Source organism: Sapajus apella, unplaced genomic scaffold (genome assembly GCF_009761245.1).
Source record: "Sapajus apella isolate SASKATOON/1434 unplaced genomic scaffold, GSC_monkey_1.0 scaffold136, whole genome shotgun sequence".
Taxonomy (NCBI): Eukaryota; Metazoa; Chordata; class Mammalia; order Primates; family Cebidae; genus Sapajus; species Sapajus apella.
In genome coordinates this window covers 980,903-1,000,009 of record NW_022437076.1, presented here as the reverse complement: position 1 = coordinate 1,000,009, position 19,107 = coordinate 980,903, and the positions used below count along the sequence as shown (strand labels likewise).

The 19,107-nt window shown below is 52.9% G+C and overlaps 1 protein-coding gene across 5 annotated transcripts in view; it reads left to right on the top strand.

Moving 5' to 3' along the window:
- The window catches only part of VPS53 (VPS53 subunit of GARP complex), a 166,638-nt gene extending 158,691 nt beyond the window's left edge, over positions 1-7,947 (top strand). For 3 of the 5 annotated variants that reach the window (XM_032263448.1, XM_032263447.1, XM_032263450.1), the window contains 3 exons: positions 762-899; positions 2,330-2,434; positions 2,907-3,083. In XM_032263448.1, coding sequence (XP_032119339.1) covers positions 762-899; positions 2,330-2,434; positions 2,907-3,077 — 414 coding nt within the window. In that variant the 3' untranslated portion in view covers positions 3,078-3,083. Of the gene's footprint in view, positions 1-761; positions 900-2,329; positions 2,435-2,906; positions 3,084-7,231 lie in introns of those variants that run through there. The other 2 variants (XM_032263449.1, XM_032263446.1) reach the window with 2 other exon arrangements.
- The last annotated feature ends 11,160 nt before the right edge of the window (positions 7,948-19,107 follow it).

Below are 19,107 nucleotides of genomic sequence, written 5' to 3'. Positions count from 1 at the left end.
TCGGTTGGAAAGATCCTGACATTTACGCGGCCACACATCACAGAGTACTGCAGGGCCTTTAGAAGTCACGATGCTGCTGCTTTAGAGGATAGGGTCTTGCCATGTGGCCCACGTTAGAGTGCAGCTAAAAATCATGACTGCAGAGATGGGAAAACACAATACACAAATTTTACATAGTGAGAAAACCAGCTTATAAAATTATGTATACATACAGTATAATTCTGACTTAGTTTCGTGGCGGGGGTTGTGGTTTGTTTTTGAGACAGGGTCTCACTCTGTCACCCAGGCTGGAGAGTGCAGTGGCACCATCTTGACTCACTGCAGCCTCAGCCTCCCAGGCTTAAGTGACCCTCCCACCTCAGTCCACCCCAGTAGCTGAGACTACAGGTGTGCACCACCACGCCTGGATGCCTTCTGTGTTTTTCCATGTTGCCCAGGGTGGCCTCAAACCCCTGAGCCCTACAGAGCCTGCTGCCTGGGCCTCCTAAAGTGCTGGGATCACAGGTGTGAGCCACTGCTCCTGGCCACCAGGTTATTGTATGTATTTTTTACTTACATACACATAAGCTGGCTTCTTGATGTTTTTCGTAGGTGGTGGGAATTATACATAACTTTTTTCTTTTATATTTCTGTTTATTTCCCAAGTTTTCTGCAACAAGAATGTATTATGCACATAATCAGAAAAATGTTACCCCTGGGCATGGGTCCGCTCGGTGCTGGGTGGCTGGAAGGGACTGGTCACACTCTGCCTTGCTCCACAGCTGCTGCTGGACACCCACTCCCTGAAGATGGTCCTGCTTGATCTCCCCTCCATCGGCTCGCAGGTGGTGAGGAAGGCGCCCGCCAGCTACACTAAGATCGTTGTCAAAGGCATGACCCGGGCGGAGATGATCCTCAAGGTGATGGCTTGTGCCTTTCTCGGGGATTCTGTATAAAGGGGTCGGTTGTTTATTTCATCTCTGTTTCCAAGAAGCTTTGGTTTTGAAGGCACAGGGTAGGTCTTGTCCCCAGCGCTCTCAAAGCATGTCCACATTCTTGGGCTGGACTGAATTTTTGGCCTCATCAGATGTTGAAAGTCTGTGGGTAGTTACTGGGGGTCAGTAATTCCTCCTGACAAATGAATTTTTTGTTGTCATGGGATTCTCTTATAATCGGATGTGGCCAAGCTTGGAAGTTCGGTGGCGTTGTCGCTGTGAGTCAGTCACGTCAGGTATCTCTGCTGCTCAGCAGGAATTCCAGGCCCGGGTCTCAGTTACTCCCTTCCACATCAGCCTTCTTGGCTTTCTGTGCTCTGTCTCCACTTTACATGAACTCTGAACAGATGTCGTAGTAACTGAATCTCATTGGCAGATGGATTTGTTAAAGCCCCATTGAACAAAGGATTGTACTTCGGGTGCTGAACGTCTGAACCCTGAGCATCTGCCTCTGATTTCCACCATTTGGGAGAGCGGGGATGAGGGCTGGAGAACAAATGGTCCTGTCATGATGTGTCTGAAAAACCCAGGGCCTCTAGGCTCTTCAGTCATCTGTTCCTAAGCCAGATGACTCAGAGACAGCAGGAGTAGGAAGCAGCAGCAGGGCCTCAGACACCTGGGACGGGTGAGGATCCTGCCTGAACCTGGAGCTGTGGCCTGAGGACATGGGAAGCAGCCTGTTCATTTCCCTCCACTGCTGGTTATTGGCTGTGGAGGAGAGCGTGCGGTCCGGGAGTTCTCTGCAGAGGATTCCTGAGTGAACCACTGGCCACGCTTTGGGGCAGTCTGGGGAATGCAGGAAGAAAGTCAGATACTGCATTCCAGAGCCAAATGGAAATGAGTGTGAGGATTGCCATGCCCTTCCTTTCCTTTGTGTGTTAACTGATACTTTCAGTTAGTAGTTACACGAAGTCCAGATTTTAAGTCTTCAGAAAAGTGAGGCAGCTTTGGCATTTTTGTTTTTGCAGAAATCCACTTACACCAGTGCCTTTTGCCACCCATTTCTCAGAAGTAATAGTACTTCGGGGCAGAAGGAGTGGGTACCGTGTACCTGTGAAACGTCTAATAGAAGACCCTCTCACGCAGTGTTTCCCAAAGGGTCCTGATGTTTTGACAGTCACCTGGGACCCCACCAGGGCTAAATTAGACTATTTAAAGGAAGGGCTCGGGAACCCGTGCTTTACAAAGCCATGCAGGTGATACTTGGGATTCAGCAAATTGAGGACACGCTGCTCTAGTTGAGTGTGAAGATGAGAAGGAGACCTCACAGGCTGCATTTTGCGCTCAGCAGGCAGTGAGGGCGAGCCCTGCGCTGCGGTGAGCTTGCCTCACGGGCCTGCCCATCTTCCTGGCAGGTGGTGATGGCCCCTCATGAGCCGCTGGTGGTGTTCGTCGACAACTACATCAAACTCCTCACAGACTGCAACACGGAAACCTTCCAGAAGATCCTGGACATGAAGGTGAGTGCAGGCTCCGCATTTGCCCATGCTTGCCGTCCTCCTCACACTTGGTTCTTAACTGGGGTGGGCTATAGGTTCTTGGGGGGTTTTCTCAAAATGCTTTGCCTGGCTCCACGGAGCTAACCGGATTCGGAGAAGCCTTTGGAGGAGGTGGTTGTGGGCGTGTGCTCTCGAGGATTGATAGGCCCCTGCACAGGGGAGGAGGGCAGAGGATGAGGACAGGAGGGTTTCCTCCCCTACCTCCTGGACCTGCCCTTCTCTCTCAGCGCCTCTTTATCTTCCATGGCCCTTTCTTCCCCTCTGTTTTCCTCCCAGGCCACTACCCAGGGCTGGCGATTAATTCTCTGAGGAAAGCAGTCATCCTCAGCCTGGAGTGACTCTGCTGTCTGCAGAGTCTCCACTGACCCCCATACCCAATGCTGCGTTCTCTGGCCCAGCCTTCCTGACGGTTCTCCTTCTCTCTCAACCCCAGGGGCTGAAGAGGAGCGAGCAGAGCAGCATGCTGGAACTCCTGCGCCAGCGGCTCCCTGCACCGCCCTCCGGGGCGGAAAGCACCGGCTCCCTGTCCCTGATGGCGCCAACGCCAGAGCAGGAGTCGTCTCGCATCCGCAAACTTGAGAAACTCATTAAAAAGAGACTGTAGCAGCAGCAACAGGCACTTTGCTCCAGGCCAGCCCCTTAGCACCACGTTCCCCAAAAGCCCCTGACGTCTCCTGTGCTCCCCAGGACACTCACATCATCAGTCTCCAGGCTTTCTGGAACATCTGGGTTGTTACTGAGTCTCTCCCATGCCCTGTCTTACTTCCTGCCCTCATCAGAGATGCTGAGTAAGGGCTGGGTTCTGAGAAGGCCATTTAGATGATCTCTGGTTTCCGAAGCAGAGGCAGCAGCAGGGGAAGGTCCCTGGGGTTCACTTGCCGTCCCTGAGCTGCCCCTGACTAGCAGAATTGCCGTTGACTCATGTAGCGTCAGCAGGGCTGTCACACCCTCTGACACTGGGTCCACCGTGCACCTCCCCATCCAGGCAACTTGAATGAGGAAGCCTGGATCTCACCCCTCCCTCCTTCCCTCCCTCCCTCCTCTTCCTCCCTCCCTCTTCCTCTCTCTCCCTCCCTCCCTCCCTCCTCCTCTTCCTCTTCCTCTCCCTCGCTTCCCCTCTCCTCCTCTCCCTCCCTCCCCCCTCCTCTCCGTCTCTCCCTCCCTCCCTCCCTCCTCTTCCTCTCCCTCGCTTCCCCTCTCCTCTCTCCCTCCCTCCCTCCTCCTCTTCCTCTCCCTCTCCCTCACTTCCCCTCTCCTCCTCTCCCCCGTCTCCCCTCCTCTCCGTCCCTCCCTCCCTCCTCCCCGTCCCTCCCTCCCTCCTCCTCTTCCTCTCCTTCTCCCTCCCTCCCCCCTCCTCCTCTCCCTCCCTCCTCTTCTCCCTCCTTCCTCCCCTCCTCTCCTTCTCTCCCTCCCTCCTTCCCTTCTTCCATGGCTGTTTGAGGTTTCCCCTTCAGCCAGAGCTGAGTTTCCTCTCCTATCTCTGGGTTTGTCCCTACGGCCAGAGTGGCAGATTACAGGTTCTTTATGGAGGCAGTGGAAGCAGGCATATTCCCATGGAAATCCCAGTTTCCTGGCCCATATTTTGTTTCTGGTACTTGTTATGACCTTACTTGACTAAGTTATCCCTGTGTTCCCCCATTTCTCAGTCATCTCCAAAGGAGAGGTGTCCTCTGTGTCTGTTACTGAGAAGGTCACATGCGCCAGGCCTTCAAGCCGGTGTCCTGTCTGCCCTGGGGCTCCTGACCAGGTTATGGGCAGACCCAGATCTGACAGATGGCTCAGTCTGGCATACCTGCCAGGTTGTGTGAGCAGATTCTTCCTCCATTTGTTTCTTTGTTTTTTTTTGTTTGTTTTTGTTTTTTTGAGATGCAGTCTTACTCCGTCACCCAGGCTGGAGTGCAGTGGCGTGATCTCAGCTCACTACAACCTCTGCCTCCCCAGGCTCAAGTGATTCTCCTGCCTCAGGCTCCCGAGTTGCTGGGACTACAGGCACCCGCCACCACACCTGGCTAATTTTTTGTATTTTTAGTAGAGATGGGGTTTCACCATGTTGGCCAGGCCAGTTTTGAACTCCTGGCCTCAAGTAGCCCACCCTTCTCAGGCTCCCAAAGTGCTGGGATTACAGGTGTGAGCCACCGCACCCGGCCCTTTCCTTCATTTCTTTACTCCCACTCTGCTCCTGGCTTTTAAGGAAGGGAGACCAGGAAGTTTACTTGGAAAACGTTTCCTAGGCTTTCTCATCAGATGAAGCCATGGGAACACCCAGGAAGCCCGTACCCTCGAGTCCCTTTCTGCCCGCTCATCTTCAGGTCCACAGTACTTTCCAGTGTCATCTGAAGTAATAAGGGTGGTGTGCAGTGTCCCAGTGACCTGTTCCTGTGTGATGAGAAGGAGCCAGGGGCTCGGGATGCCTCAGGAACAGAATGTTGACCTTACACACTAGCCTGAGAGCCTGGCCTGGCCTGGAAGGCAGCTGCCCCTGTCTGCCCTTCCTCACCCCCTGGGCTCTCTGTGGCAGGTCTTCTGGCCTCTGGCGCCCTCCTGCATCCGGAGAGCAGGCAGCCCCTGATGCCCTCGGCTCCCCTAAAACCACGCCTCAGTTAGCCATAACCACAGCTACAGCCAAACCGCTGTTGTTCCTGCCACTTCTGTTCAAGAATGGTACCTTGCCAGGCACAGCAGCTCGCACCTGTAGCCCCAATACTTTGGGAGGCCAAGGCAGGAGGATCGCTTGAGCCAGGGAGTTCGAGACCAGCCTGGGCAACATAGAGATGTCTACAAAAATAAAAATTTGTAAGGCGTGGTGGCATACACCTGTAGTCTCAACTGCTTGGGAGGCTGAGGTGGACAGATTGCTTGAGCTCAGGAGTTTGAGACCAGCCTGGGCAACATGGTGAAACCAAAAATATAAAAAATCGGCCAGACACAGTGGCCCACGCCTGGAATCCCAGCACTTTGGAGGTTGAGGCGGGTGGATCACCTGAGGTCAGGAGTTTGAGACCAGCCTGGCCAACAGGGTGAAACCTCGTCCCTACTAAAAAGACAAAAATTAGTCAGGTGTGGTGGCGCATACCTGTAATCTCAACTGCTGGGGAGGCTGAGGCAGGAGAATCGCTTGAATCTGGGAGGTGGAGGTTGCAGTGAGCCGAGATCACACCACTGCACTCCAGCCTGGGCAACAGAGCGAGACTCTGTCTCAAAAAGTTTTCAGGAGAGGGAATTTCCTGAGAATCCATAAAACTTGTAACAGCCGTACAGCAGGAAACGTTAAGGTTTGGAAACCGGCCTGGAAACCTGATTTCCTCATTCCCACCTTGGTTCCTGATATGACTGCCTGCTTTGGGCCCTGCGTCTCTGCCGGCGTTTCTCCTGACGCTGTCCAGCTCTGATCCTGAGCCTCATTTCTTCCTCAGCTTCCAGGCTTCCCTGCTAGTCGGTATGACTCGTGCATCAAGTGTTTCAAATTCGAGAACAAGGAGAAGACAATGAGTGGTTGATGAGGTGTGGCCTTTAGCTAAGGTCTATTAGGAAGATTCCAAAGAAGACAAGGGCAGGGAGGGGGTCAGGAGAGCTCCCCAGGAGCCCAGGAAAGACAGGGAGGCGGTCGGGAGAGCCCCCGGAAGTGAAGGAAGAGTGGGGAGGGGTTCGGGAGAGCTCCCTGGGAGCCCAGGAAAGACAGGGAGGGGGTCGGGAGAGCCCCCAGAAGCCCAGGAAAAGCGGGGAGGGGGTCAGGAGAGCTCCCTGGGAGCCCAGGAAGGGCAGGGAGGGGGTTGGGAGAGCCCCTGGAAGCCCAGTAGATGCCCCCCAGCCCCTGGGGTTGCTCTGGTGAGGTTGTCAGCCTGAGCTGTATAGTTGAAAAGGGGCAGTGGGCCCATCTCTAGATGGCACAGCCGGTTCAGCTGTCTGTCCTCGACCTGGGAGTGCTGGGAAGCCAGGGACTGCTGCACCTGGTTCTTGTCACTCCTGGTATGTGTTCACAGATCCCTACTCCTCTTTTTGGCTGGTTGGTGAGGAGTCGTTTTCCGGAAGGCCTGTCATAGCATGGAGATGTCAAGCTGCTGTGTTTCACTGTTGGTGGTCACAGGCAGGGAAGCTGCTTTCTTGATTTATGGCATTGTCAGTAATCCCCAGGGAGCCCACAGATGTCGGTAGGAGTTATGTTAAATGTCTCCTTGACAGGATGGAGGGCTGTGTGAAGATGCTGCATTCCCTACTGGGGGTGCGCATCAGAACCACCCTGGGCCTTTAAAAAAGTACAAATGCGGCGGGCACGGTGGCTCACGCCTGTCATCCCAGCACTTTAGGAGGCCAAGGTGGGTGGATCACGAGGTCAAGAGTTAGAGACCAGCCTGGCCAACCTGGTGAAACCCCATCTCTACTAAAAATACAAAAATTGGCTGGGTGTGGTGGCGGGTGCCTGTAGTCCCAGCTGCTTGGGAGGCTGAGGCAGGTGAATCACCTGAACCCGGGAGGCAGAAGTTGCAGTGAGCTGAGATCGTGCCATTCTACTCCAGCCTGGGTGACAGAGCAAGACTCCATCTCAAAAAATCATAGTAAATACTAATCATAAAGTAAAAGGAGCACCCCTGGATAAAAGCAGCAGCTAACGGCTCTGTGATTCAGCCAAGCCAAGATGTGCCCATTCCTTCCCCTCAGTCCCTTTTCTCTAGCCCCTTTAAGAACGAAAAAACAAGCAACTTTCAAGTCACTTTGGTCATCTGTATTGTCAGTAAAGCATTCACTGTGCTCCTCTTACGGAGACCTCTCTGATAGCTGGGTGAGAGGTGCGCAGGCTGGAGAACATTCTGTGTGGAGCTGCGGTGGTCAAGGTGTTCCAGTCTTCAAATACAGCTCAGGGTCGGCGCTAACTACCGTCACTCCTGCCTCTCTCCGGAACAAAGAACCAGCACCAAGGACGCTGCCCACCCCAAGAAGCGTGCCTGGTTTCTCATGTCTAGGGTTGCTCCTCCGAGCAGACAAGCCGAGACCAGCGAGACGGTTACGGGGCACGCAGAGTGATGGGGGCGGATCTGAGGCTACTGCCTGGAGCGGGGGACGGCACACCGAGCCTTCCTGAACTGCCATCGGATGAGGAGACCTGGTTCCCTGTTTGCAGAAGGTCAGGGGAAATGCTGAAGAGCACTCGGAATAACCTGCCTGCTTGAGGGTGACGGCAAGTGTTCCACACTTGTCTACTCCAAGTCAGATTCCTAAAAATAAAATCTTAGAAACATGGACATGGGAAACGCTGGCCTACATGAAGAGTACGGTTGCATTTTATCTGTTAAATAAGAATTCCTAGAATAGCCTCTTGGACCCTCAGAGTTCTACACCTTTGGGAGAGATAAATTTCCTTAAAATAAAGGGATTGCTTTTTTATGTAAATAGCTTTCATTTTCCCCATCTGGAAGTGATTTCTCCTTGCGTGGTGGAGTGCAGAAGGCTGCAGTTAATTAAAGTCTGACTGGATATCATTTGCTCGATGTATTTCCTTACTGCTGACAGAAAACAGAGCAGACTCTAGGAAAGAATTAGCGAGCCCGTGACCCTGGCCCCCCAGAAGCTGTCCTTCTCCCTGGAGGAGGTGCCCCTTCCCGGACAGTCTGAGGGAGCGACATGCCGGAGCGAAACGTGGCTGGCCCAGCCCTGGCCTGCCTGTCCAGTCGTGGTGAAGCCCCTGGGTGTGTAGGGTCTGCTGCTGACCTGGAACCCTTCTCGCACTGTGAATTTCTGTCCTCTTACCGTTCCCTTCTCCATCCTTACCGTTGCAACCACAGCCTGCTTTTCCAGTGACTGCTGAGCGATGTCTCTCCTGCACGTGGTCAGTCCCGTTTCCTTCATAGCTGGATGGGCGTTTTGCAGTGAACACTCTTTGGGAATTCCGAAGTTCCCTTCAGCAGTGGAAGATCCGCTGTGGCACTTCCATCACTCTGGCTTCAGGATCGTTCCCTTGTTTCTGTTACGTTTTCAACAGGTCCCACTTTATTAGGAAAGCCAAGGGCTCCACCTAATGAGAAAGGAAACACTCCCTGTAGCCCACCTGGAAGGGCGTTGCCTGCCAGCTCCCTTTCTCACCTGCATCAACAGGTGGGAAGAGGCCGGCGAAGCGTGGATCCATGTTACGTAAGGGCTGTGTCCGTTTGCAGTGAAAGCAGCCTGGGATTGAAGGCCTCTGCAGAAGACCTGATCTGCAGGTCTGGATCTGGGCTGGCACCGAGATGCTGGGCGGGCGTCAGTTGTCAGTACTGGTGAAGGGGATTTTCATGGACGTTGGCTGTGCAGGCAACACAAGACCAGGTTATATGCATTTGCTCTGCGGGCCCCGGGCAATGTGAAGTGTGTTCATGGCCACTTGCGGGAGCCTGTGGCCACCCCGACTGGCCTGGCTGTGCTAAACATGGCTGAGTGGTGACATACTCTGGCCGTGTGCAGGCTGCTTCCACAGCAGGCTCAGCGTATCTGGTCTTTGCCTTTTTAGGTCATGACTGCAATACTCAGCTTACACGAGAGTTTTAAAAGACGGAGCCCTATTCCCTTCCCCTGGCAGCTGCTGTTTCGGGATAAACCTGCAGATGCTGGAGAGAGCTTCCTCCCTCCTGGGGCTGGTGGCGAGGCTGCCGGTTGTGGAAAATAGGACACGTTTCCTCTGAATGAAAACTGTAAGGGTTGCCGAAGGCTCCATGCCAGAAACGTCTTTGGGTATGGTGTCTGGTGTCCACAGACCAGGCTCTTCTCCCTACAGGGACAAACATTCTTGCCTGCCTGCCTTTTCTTTTACTTATTCTTGCCTTTTTTTTTTTTGCTATGATGCCCAAAAAACTAAGCAAGATTCACTTGGGACGGGCAGTTATAACTGGGAAGCCTGAGCCTCACAGGCTGATGGGGTTACTTTGCAATGTTTCAAGGGCGGTTGGACGTTTCCCAAGGCCAGCCAATCCCTGTGATCTCTGGCTCTCTCAGTCCCCTTTGGGGTGTTGACTCAGAGGACCTGGGGCAATACAAGATGTTAGCCAGTGCCTCGCCCCTGGGAACCCTCCCACTTCACCGAGGCTCTGTGAGTGTCTGCTGAGCCATCACATGGAATTCACATGACTGTGTTGCCTCCTGTTTTGGGTAATTTTTCAACAAGTGAGAAACTAAGAACCGCTTCTCAACAAACTTCCCTCTACCCCCATGGCCAACAAAGGTATTTGCAGAGTGGGCTGCCGCGTTCAGGGGTCTCGAGTAAAACGGGGGCAAGAAATCCTCACAGCTTCCATGTGTGTGCTTTGTGCTGACGGAAAATGAAGGCCAGTCTTGGCCACCAAAGAGACAGCATTCCACAGGGTACTTCGCAAAGTCAAGCACTGCATGGACCAACCGGAGCAGCCACTGAAGAGGCAGGCAAATGGGAAAAATACCAACTGCTGTGTAGAGAAGCCTCAGTTTACTCACACAGAGTCCCCCCACAGCCTCATACCTGTGCCTGTCACAGTCTCACACTGCCCTTCAGGAGCTGGCTAGCTCAGAGATTGAGGAGGTGCTGAAGGGAGGAAGGTCACAGGGCAGCCTTGGGCCTTGGCGGCACAGCCCGGCGGCCGTCTGGCCTGCATATAACACCTTTGGTCACGAGAGAGTCTGGGTGATTGGGTGCAGTCTGTACATGTTGGTGGGGGTGGGAAGGTAACTGCGTGCTGATGTCTCATCAGAGCAAATCCCTGCTCAGTTTAGTTCTATTTAGTGGATGGGACTGGGAGGCTGAGGGGGGTGAGGGATGGGCCCAGGGAAATAACGGCCGGTATGGATGGGGCCAGCCGGAATTTGGCTCCAGCGTTCATCCCAGCAACCATGCCCTTTTACTTCACCAGTGGTTTCCAAATGTATGGGACAGAAATTTATACTGGAGTCCCACTATACAAAACAGATGGAAGTACTTTATATGTTATGAGATCAAATGTTTTTCAAAGGAAATCAGTAAAAGCATTGAAACAATTCCAGTAAATAGGAAGCATTTCAAACCAAGGTTGTGGATGAAAATGTATGTATGTCAACCTCAGCATCCAGTTTACTTGTGTGTTTTGCTTGGTTGCACAGAACAGAGAACTCTTGATTTAATCCAGCCAAGAATTTGCAAATAGTATCGGTTTTGTTTTGTTTGAAACAGCGCTTCTTCAAGTGGTAGAGACTCTTCAGTTAAACAGGTGGCATAAGGCTCTGTCTCCCACGTCTCCATGGCAGCAAGAGGGCACTGCACGCCAGGGCCTCCACCGTCTCGTATTTGCCCAGGATGTGCGTTGTGGTATTACCATTTTTGATGTTTAGCTTGTAGAACTGACATTAAGTACAGAGGTTCTCACCCCACCAAACATCACAGAAGATCTCAGGGTTTTGCAGGTGTCTGTCTGGAAGCTGCTGCCTCCTTGACCCACGCTGCTGATTGTTTCTCTGTCCTTAGAGGGAAGGGAGGCTTGGGACTGTCACCGAGTGCAGGGAAGAGCCCGTTTCACTTGCAGGTGGCCATCCCTTCAACAGCAGCGCCTGAACTGTCTCCCAAATTCTGTGCAAATACAGGTTGAGTAACCCTTACCTGAAACGCCTGGGCCCAGAAGTGTTTTGGATTTTGGAATATGTGTGTGGTATACATACCAGTTCAGCCTCCCTAATCGGAAAATCCCAAATCCAGAGTGTGTCAGTGAGCAGTTCCTTTGAGTGTCGTGTCAGCGTTCAAAATGTTTTGGATTTTGGATTTCAGATGCTGGACCCGTCAGCCTGTGGGGCACAGTGGAGCTGAGGCCTCGTGGCCTTTGGAAAGAACATCTGAGGGGCCTCTGAGTAACCCCTGGTGCAAGGCACCCGTGTTTTAAGAACAAAATGGTGTAATGGAGTGCAGGAGGGGCTTGGTTAGAGGGAGGCAGGCAGCACTTGAAAGGACCTGGTCCTCCCCAAAGCCCCAGATCTTGTACTTGAGACCCCCCCATGACCATGTAGGCAGTGCTCCCCCACCTTTTCAGGACTTGAAACAAATGACAAGTACTCCTGCTGCCTCTGGCTCCAGCAGCCACTCCAGGGCCCATCAACAGAGAAGGAAGTGCCGGGCCGGGGACCCTGGCTGCTTCAGGACCGTCCCTCCCGCCCTCCCTCCATAGTGATCAGTGTATGGACATTTGCTGGGTACCACTGCAGTGGGACTGGAGCATGGAGGTTGGAATTGGAGCATCAGGATTGGGTGGCATGTTTGTTCACTTGTTGGGGGCTTTGTCACAGTCCCTCTGTTTGTAGATGGGATACTGAGATCTGGAGAGTTTCAATCACTGGCTTACTCCTGCCATGGAGGAGGAGTGGCAGAAGCTCTGCCACATGGGTACCTGCCACTCAGTACCCGGCTCATAACTTGCTATGCCACTCTACCGAGCTGTCCAGCCCTGGGGCTGTCCTTTGCCCCACCTGCGCCCTCCACTTGCAGAAGTGAACAGGGGTCCCCCTGCTTTTCCTGATCCCACTGCCCCCGCAGCCTGTCGACTTTGTTACCACTTTGCAGAGAGTTCACGGCCCCCATCCTCGCGTGCCTTCCCACTTAGCAAGTCAGCTTCCGTCTCAAACACTTTCCTGGAACTCAGCTCACAGCCTTCATTCTCTGCGTGCCGATGGTCCCAGCGAACGATGGTTCTGCCTAACGATTTTTCTACTTTATGGTGGTGCAGAAGTAAGACGCGGTCCGTGCACCCACACAGCCAGCGTTTTCACCTTCAGTAGAAACAGATACGCTGAATCACATGAGCTAGTCAATACTTCCTTGTAAAATCGACCTCGGCTATGTGATGCTGCGACTGCAGGCTCATGTAAGTGGCCTGAGCACGTTTAAGGTGGGCTAAGCTATGACACAGGGCAGGTTAGGTGTGTTACATGCGGTTGTGACTTAACAACTTGTCTGCTTACAGTGGGGTTATTGGGATGTAGCCCATGGTAAGTGGAGGGCATCTGTGGGTGAGTCCTCCTCTACCCCGGGATTCTCCCCTAACCCCTTCAACACCTTCTTGCTTTACTGGCTCGGGGACCTCTTGGTCCCCTTCACCAGCTCCCCTTTCCTTCTGAGCCTTGACAGTGGCCAGGTTTTAAGGTCTTGGCCCCCTGTTTCATGCCATTCCCCTTCAGGGGACTCACTGCCATCACAGATGCAAACTCCAGCCACACCTTCGGAGCACCGTCCCCAACTCTTAGCTCGTGTCTTCCAGCTACTCCCGTCTTTAGCTTATATGCACCATCTTGAGTAAGCTCAGCTTCCTTCCCAAATCCCCCACTTTTCTTTCTTTTTTATTTTTATTTTTTTTGAGACAGGGTCTTATTCTGTTGCCCAGGCTGGTCACAAAGCCCTGCGCTCAAGCAGTCCTCCCACCTCAACCTCCCAAAGTGCTGGGATCACAAGCGTGAGCCACAGAACCCCACTGAATTCCCCATCTCTAAATGGGTCCACCTTCCTTTCCCAGGGCCTCAATCTCAATAGCTTAGTCACCCCTAATAACTCTCGCTGTCAGCCAATATAGTTAGTTTATATAAAATGTTTTCTTAATGATCACACAGACAACAGTCACAGAAATCAGAAGAAAATCTTTCACCAACAAGTGGTGAATGGAAGTCCCAGGAAGCCATGCAAGGTGGGTCTCAGTGTGTGGACACCATGCTCCCTGGTCTCGCGGCGGGCCTGCCGAATGCTTCTTTCCCGAGGGTTTTTCAGAAGGAGCGGAGAAGAGCCTGGCTCCAGCCTGGCTCCTCCCAAAACCGAGACACGGATGCCTCAGAGTGTGCCCTGTGCTGCGGTTTACCCTGAAAAATACTGCAATAGTAATACTCATTTGTAAAGTACACTGGACCAGGTGCAGTAGCTCACCCCTGTAATCCCAGCACTTTGGGAGGCCAAGGTGGGCAGATCACCTGAGGTCCGGAGTTTGAGATCAGTCTGGCCAACATGGCAAAAGCCCATCTCTACTAAAAATAGAAAATTAGCTGGGCATGGTGGCACGCGCCCAGTAGCTGGTAATCCCAGCTACTCGGGAGGCTGAGGCAGAAGATTCACTTGAACCTGGGAGGTGGAGGTTGCAATGAGCTGAGATTGTGCCACTGTACTCCAGCCTGGGCGACGGAGGGAGACTGTCTCAAAAAAAGAAAAGAAAAAAAACAACTATATGTAAATATATCAAAAGCCCCACTCTCCTTTGAAGATTTATCTGTATCTTTATGGAGGAAGAGGAAGGGGACACTTTGCCAAAAAAAAAAAAAAAAAAATCAACCTGAAGCATATTTTTCTACAGCTTAACAATACCCTTGGCCCTCAGCATCCATGGGGGATTGGCTTCAGGACCTCCCCACACCTGCCAGATAACAAAATCCTGGGCGCTCAGGTCCCAGAGCCCGAGTCTACCTGTGGAACCCGTAGATGCAAACATGTGGCTGTTGACTCCTCAGCACCCTGGGAATCTGTCTTTTCAGCCGCAGTTGGTGGAATCTGTAGCTGCAGAGCTGGTAGGTGTGGAGGCTGCCTCTGCATCTTGGCCTTTTCCTGGCCACATGTACATCTGTTCATTGTTTTTAGAGGCTGTGCGGTGTTTTATAGCTCAGCTACGCCATCATTTTCTTTTCTTTTTTTTTTTAAAGATAGAGTCTCGCTCTGTCACCCAGGCTAGAGTGCAGTGATGCAATCTCGGCTCACTACAACCTCCGCCTCCCAGGCTCAAGTGATTCTCCTGCCTCAGCCTCCCGAGTAGCCGGGATTGCAGGTGCCCACCACCACGCCAGGCTAATTTTTGTATTTTTAGTAGAGACAGAGTTTCACCATGCAGGCCAGGATGACCTCAAACTCCCAACCCCAAATGATCTGCCCACGTCAGCTTCCCAAAGTGCTGGGATTACAGGCGTGAGCCACCGTGCCCAGCCCCATTGTTTATTTCATTAGTGCTATGATTTGAATGTATATGTCTGAATCCCCAGTGTGATAGTATTAAGAAGTGGGGCATTTAGGAAGTGATTCAGTCATGAAGGAGGAGCCCTCACAAACGGAGTTATGACGTTATAAGACAGGTGCAGGGGCCGGGCGCGGTGGCTCAAGCCTGTAATCCCAGCACTTTGGGAGGCCGAGGCGGGTGGATCACGAGGTCAAGAGATCGAGACCAGCCTGGTCAACATGGTGAAACCCCGTCTCTACTAAAAATACAAAAAATTAGCTGGGCATGGTGGTGCATGCCTGTAATCCCAGCTACTCAGGAGGCTGAGGCAGGAGAATTGCCTGAACCCAGGAGGCAGAGGTTGCGGTGAGCCGAGATCGCGCCATTGCACTCCAGCCTGGGTAACATGAGTGAAACCCCCCCTCAAAAAAAAAAAAAAAAAAAAAGACAGGTGCAGGGGAGCTCCTTGACACCTGGTGGCTTTCTGCCTTCTGCTGTATAGCAAGCAACATGGCGCCATCTTGGAACAAAGAGCAGCCCTCACTGGGCACTGAGTGTCACACCTGGTCTTGGACTTCCAGAGGGACAACTCCCTATTATTTATAAATTAGTCTCTGTGGACTTCCAGCCTCCAGAACTGTAAGTGACAGCTCTATAAATTCGTCCATGGCATTTTATTACAGCAGCGTGAACAGACTGAGACAGCCAGTCTTCTAGCAATAGAGCCAACAGGCTGTGTTTAGTTCTTTTGGCTATTAGGATTGCATCATCTGTGAAAATCTTTCTGTAAATGTCTCTGCTTGCTTGTACTCACATTTTTGTAGGACATTATCCTAGAAGGGTTACATTTCCACTTAAAATGATTAAAGCCAGGGATAGTGGTTCACCCCTATAATCGCAGCACTTTGGAAGACCAAGGCAAGCAGATCACTTGAGCCCAGGAGTTTGAGACCGACCTGGGCAACATGGTGAAACCCTGTCTAAAAAAATTACCCGGGTATGGTGGCGCATTCCTGTAGTCCCAGCTACTTGAGAGGCTAATGCGGGAGGATCCCTTGAACCCTGGGATGTCAAGGCTGCAGTGAGCTGTGACTGCACCGCTGCACTCCAGCCTGGGTGATAGAGGGAGGCCCCGTTTCAAAAAAGAAGAGAAATCTGATTAAAGGACATGTGCGTATATCGCTAGCTCTTGCTAGAAAGCCTGCTGCAGTTTGTGCACGCTCCCGTGGGCGGTGTGTGGGGCCCAGCCTCACTCACCCCCCGTGTTTTCCTGCTTCCTGAGATGGAGGATGTAGTTTTCGTCTCTATCTGTAGAAACCCAGTAAGAAATTCCCCTCTGGTTTTCATTGCACAAGACCAGCTGTGACCCAACTGTGTCTTGCGAGAAAGTGTTCTTGTTCAAGGTCTGTTGAGTGAAGCCCTCATGCCTCCCTCCCTCGCGATTTGTGGGTTTGCTCCGGACACCAGCGAGCATCCTTTGTGCAGGTAGTGAGGTCACGTTTTGCTGTTAAGTGGTTGTTTTATGTTCTGTGCCCCTTTCTGCAGCAGCAGGTGGGCGTCTGCTATGCACTGTGCTCAGGTGCAGACAGCATCTGGAGAGTACCTTGAATTCTTGTACAGACCTCTGTAATTCTGCAGTACAGACAAAAGTCTTGGAATCCATGCTATCCATGCAGGAATGTTGGAATGCTGTTTTCATTTGGTTTCTTATTCTGAAAGTGTGCCTTTAAATGTTAAGAACCAGAATCCTAGAGGATTTTGCACACAATCCACACTCATCATGGGGAAGGAGCATCTGGACACCAACATCTGTTTTCATCGCAAAAGAAAGTGGATTTTGCCCTGCAGGTGACAAAAGCCAGAGTGGCTTAAAGGCTGGTGGGTCCCCGAGAAGAAAGCTGGAACCCAGCACACTGGGCTGAGCCCCAGTAGGAGGGGAACCCCTATCCGTTTGAGGAGGAGCCACTGCCTAGCTTCCAGCAATTACCCTGGAGACTGAAGCCCCCATGGAGAAGCTCTGTGTTCAGTAAGGCACCAGGAGGCAGAGAATGAGGGCCTGAGGTCGCTGCCAGCCAGAGAGGCCTAAGGCGGAGGCTTCTGTGTACCACTCAGAGTCCCTCCCACCCCATCATGGGCGCGTGATGGCTGCTAAGGGCTCCCAGGTGGTCTGTGTCCAGCCACCAAAGAGCTCCCGAGGTTGACCAGGAAGCAGGTGGTGTTTGGTACGGAGAACGCATGGTCTGCTCCTCAGTGATGAGCCAAGGGGCCAGCAGAGCTCCCACGCCTGGTGTGTGGTGCCTCCCGCCTGGGCCAAGCTCCCCTCCCCTCTTTGCCTGCCTTTCTCTGTCTCTCTTTCTCTTCCCATCTCTTTTTATTTTCTTTCTTTTTTTTTTTTTGAGACAGGTCTCTCTGTCACCTAGGCTGGAGTGCACAGGTGCGATCTTGGTTCACTGTAGCCTCCACCTCCCAGCCTCCAGCGATCCTCCCACCTCAGCCTCCTGAGCAGCTCGGACTACAGGCGCTCTCCAGCATACCAGGCTAGCTTTTGTATTATTTGTAGGGATGGTGTTTCACCGTGTTGCCTACGCTGGTCTCCCCTGAGCTCAAGCAATCCTCCTGCCTCAGCCTCCCGAGTAGCTGGGACTACAAGCATGTGCCATCACACCAGGCTAAGTTTTGTATGTTTACTAGAGACAAGGTTTCACCGTGTTGGCCAGGCTGGTCTAAGACTCCTGACCTCGGGTGATTCTTCTGCCTCAGCCTCCCAAAGTGCTAGGATTACAGGCGTGAGCCACCACACCCGGCCCTCCAAGGGGTGTTTTTAAAAATCAATCTTTGTGTCCTGGTCTAGGCCTGCAAGGCTCAAGTTTGACTCCTACAGAAGAAGGCAGACATAAAGGAAGCCACGGTGCCTCGGGACCCCCCGCCCTTGTAACCGGGAGGGGCGAGAGGCACTTTGCAGCAGAACAGCTATAGCCTGTGCCTGTGAGCTGCAGGGGCCTCCTCCACCACCAGCACTGGCCACGGTGCCGGGGCTCTGTGCGCTGCCTGGCGAGGGGCTGACAGTGTTCTCAGCAGGGCACCCTACTGGAGGCCGGTGGAGGTCCACTGTCACACACTAGCAGAACCAGAGGCCAGGCAGGGAGGGCTAGAAAGAGAAAAGAAAACTAACAGCAGGCATTCCATGTGTGTGACCAGGTTTATTCATGAGCATGTGAAGGCACCTTCGGGGACTTCCAGAAGTACTTGTCAGCGGTTGGGGGCGGGGTGGGAGTCCTACAGAGGAGTGGGGAGAGAGGCATCCATACAGCCCTGGTTGACCCCAGGCCGATGTGGCCAGGGAAGAGAGAAGACCCTCCCCTCACCCCAAGTTCTTCCCCACCCCTAGCTGATTCTCAGTAAAGACTCAAAACCGAAACACATTTCTTCAAAGCTTGTAAATGTCTCCAGCAAGTACCGGGCTGGAAACCACAGCTGCCTCCAGCCTGTGTGTACTCTGCACTGAACTGGGGCCGGGAGAGGGATGCATTAAGCCCTGAGGCTCCTGGGAAGGGCACAGCTGGTCACCTGTCATTGTGTGGAGCAAACTGGCTGCCTCCAAAGGCCCCTTGTCTCCATCCCTTCCCAGGCAGCCCCCGCAGACCTGAACCCTCAAGGCTTCCTAAAGTACTCTAGAGACACGCACCTGCCTGTGGAGTGTGGCCACACGGGCAGACATTTGCTCCCAGAGATGTTGACAGCACACCTTCTAGCACGTCTCTCAGCCCAGGAGCCAAGGGTCGTCCCTTCAGTTACTCAGCAAGAGCTGTTTTTCTGGCCTGCAAGTCCTCGTCCAGTGTGAATATGCAGAACAGGGCCAGGAGCACAAGTGCATTGGTGCAGTTCCAAGGAGGCCATGTGCCCGGCTCTTTGCAAAATCCCATCTGGATTTTATTTTGCAGAAGACAAGGAAGGTCCTTTTCTGTGTAACTAGGGAGCATTTGGAGAATCAGCTCTTAGCTCACAAAGAGGAGGCCTCCAGAGTGGAGCCGTCTTTGACTGGCATTGAGGGACGCCCACATAGGGCATGCTGGACTGACTGATACCTGCTGCACTTGCCGTCTGGGTTTGTGTCCTCATCTGGGCTTGGCCAGACCCCATGTCTCCAACAAACTGGTGGTCTCCCAACTGAGAGATCTGGGAAGAAGCCAGCGAGGCGCGGTGGCTCACACCTACAATCCCAGCACTCTGGGAGGCCAGAGCAGGCGGATCACCTGAGGTCAGGTGTTGAAGACCAGCCTGGCCAACATGGTGAAAACCTGTCTCCACTAAAAATACAAAAAATAGCCAGGCATGGTGGTGGTGGACGCCTGTAATCTCAGCTGCTCGGGAGGCTGAGGCAGGAGAATCGCTTGAACCCAGGAGGTGGAGGTTGCAGTGAGCTGAGATCACACCATTTTACTCCAGCCTCGGCAACAGAGTGAGACCCCATCTCAGAAAAGAAACAAAAACCCAAACAAACAAGCAAGGCTGTTCCTTCAGACCCGACTGCCCTGAAAGCAAGAACTCTGGCAGCCCTTTGCCTCTGTCTGTCCCAGGCCGTGTTTTTGGGGCCCAGGGGCTCAGGGCTATTTGTCGGCCTCACCAGCACATGTGCAGACACCCAGACGGGCTGCGTTGTGTCCGACTGTGTCTTTTTAATTCAGTTTGCTGCTTTACTGAGTATGACAGGTCCCTTTC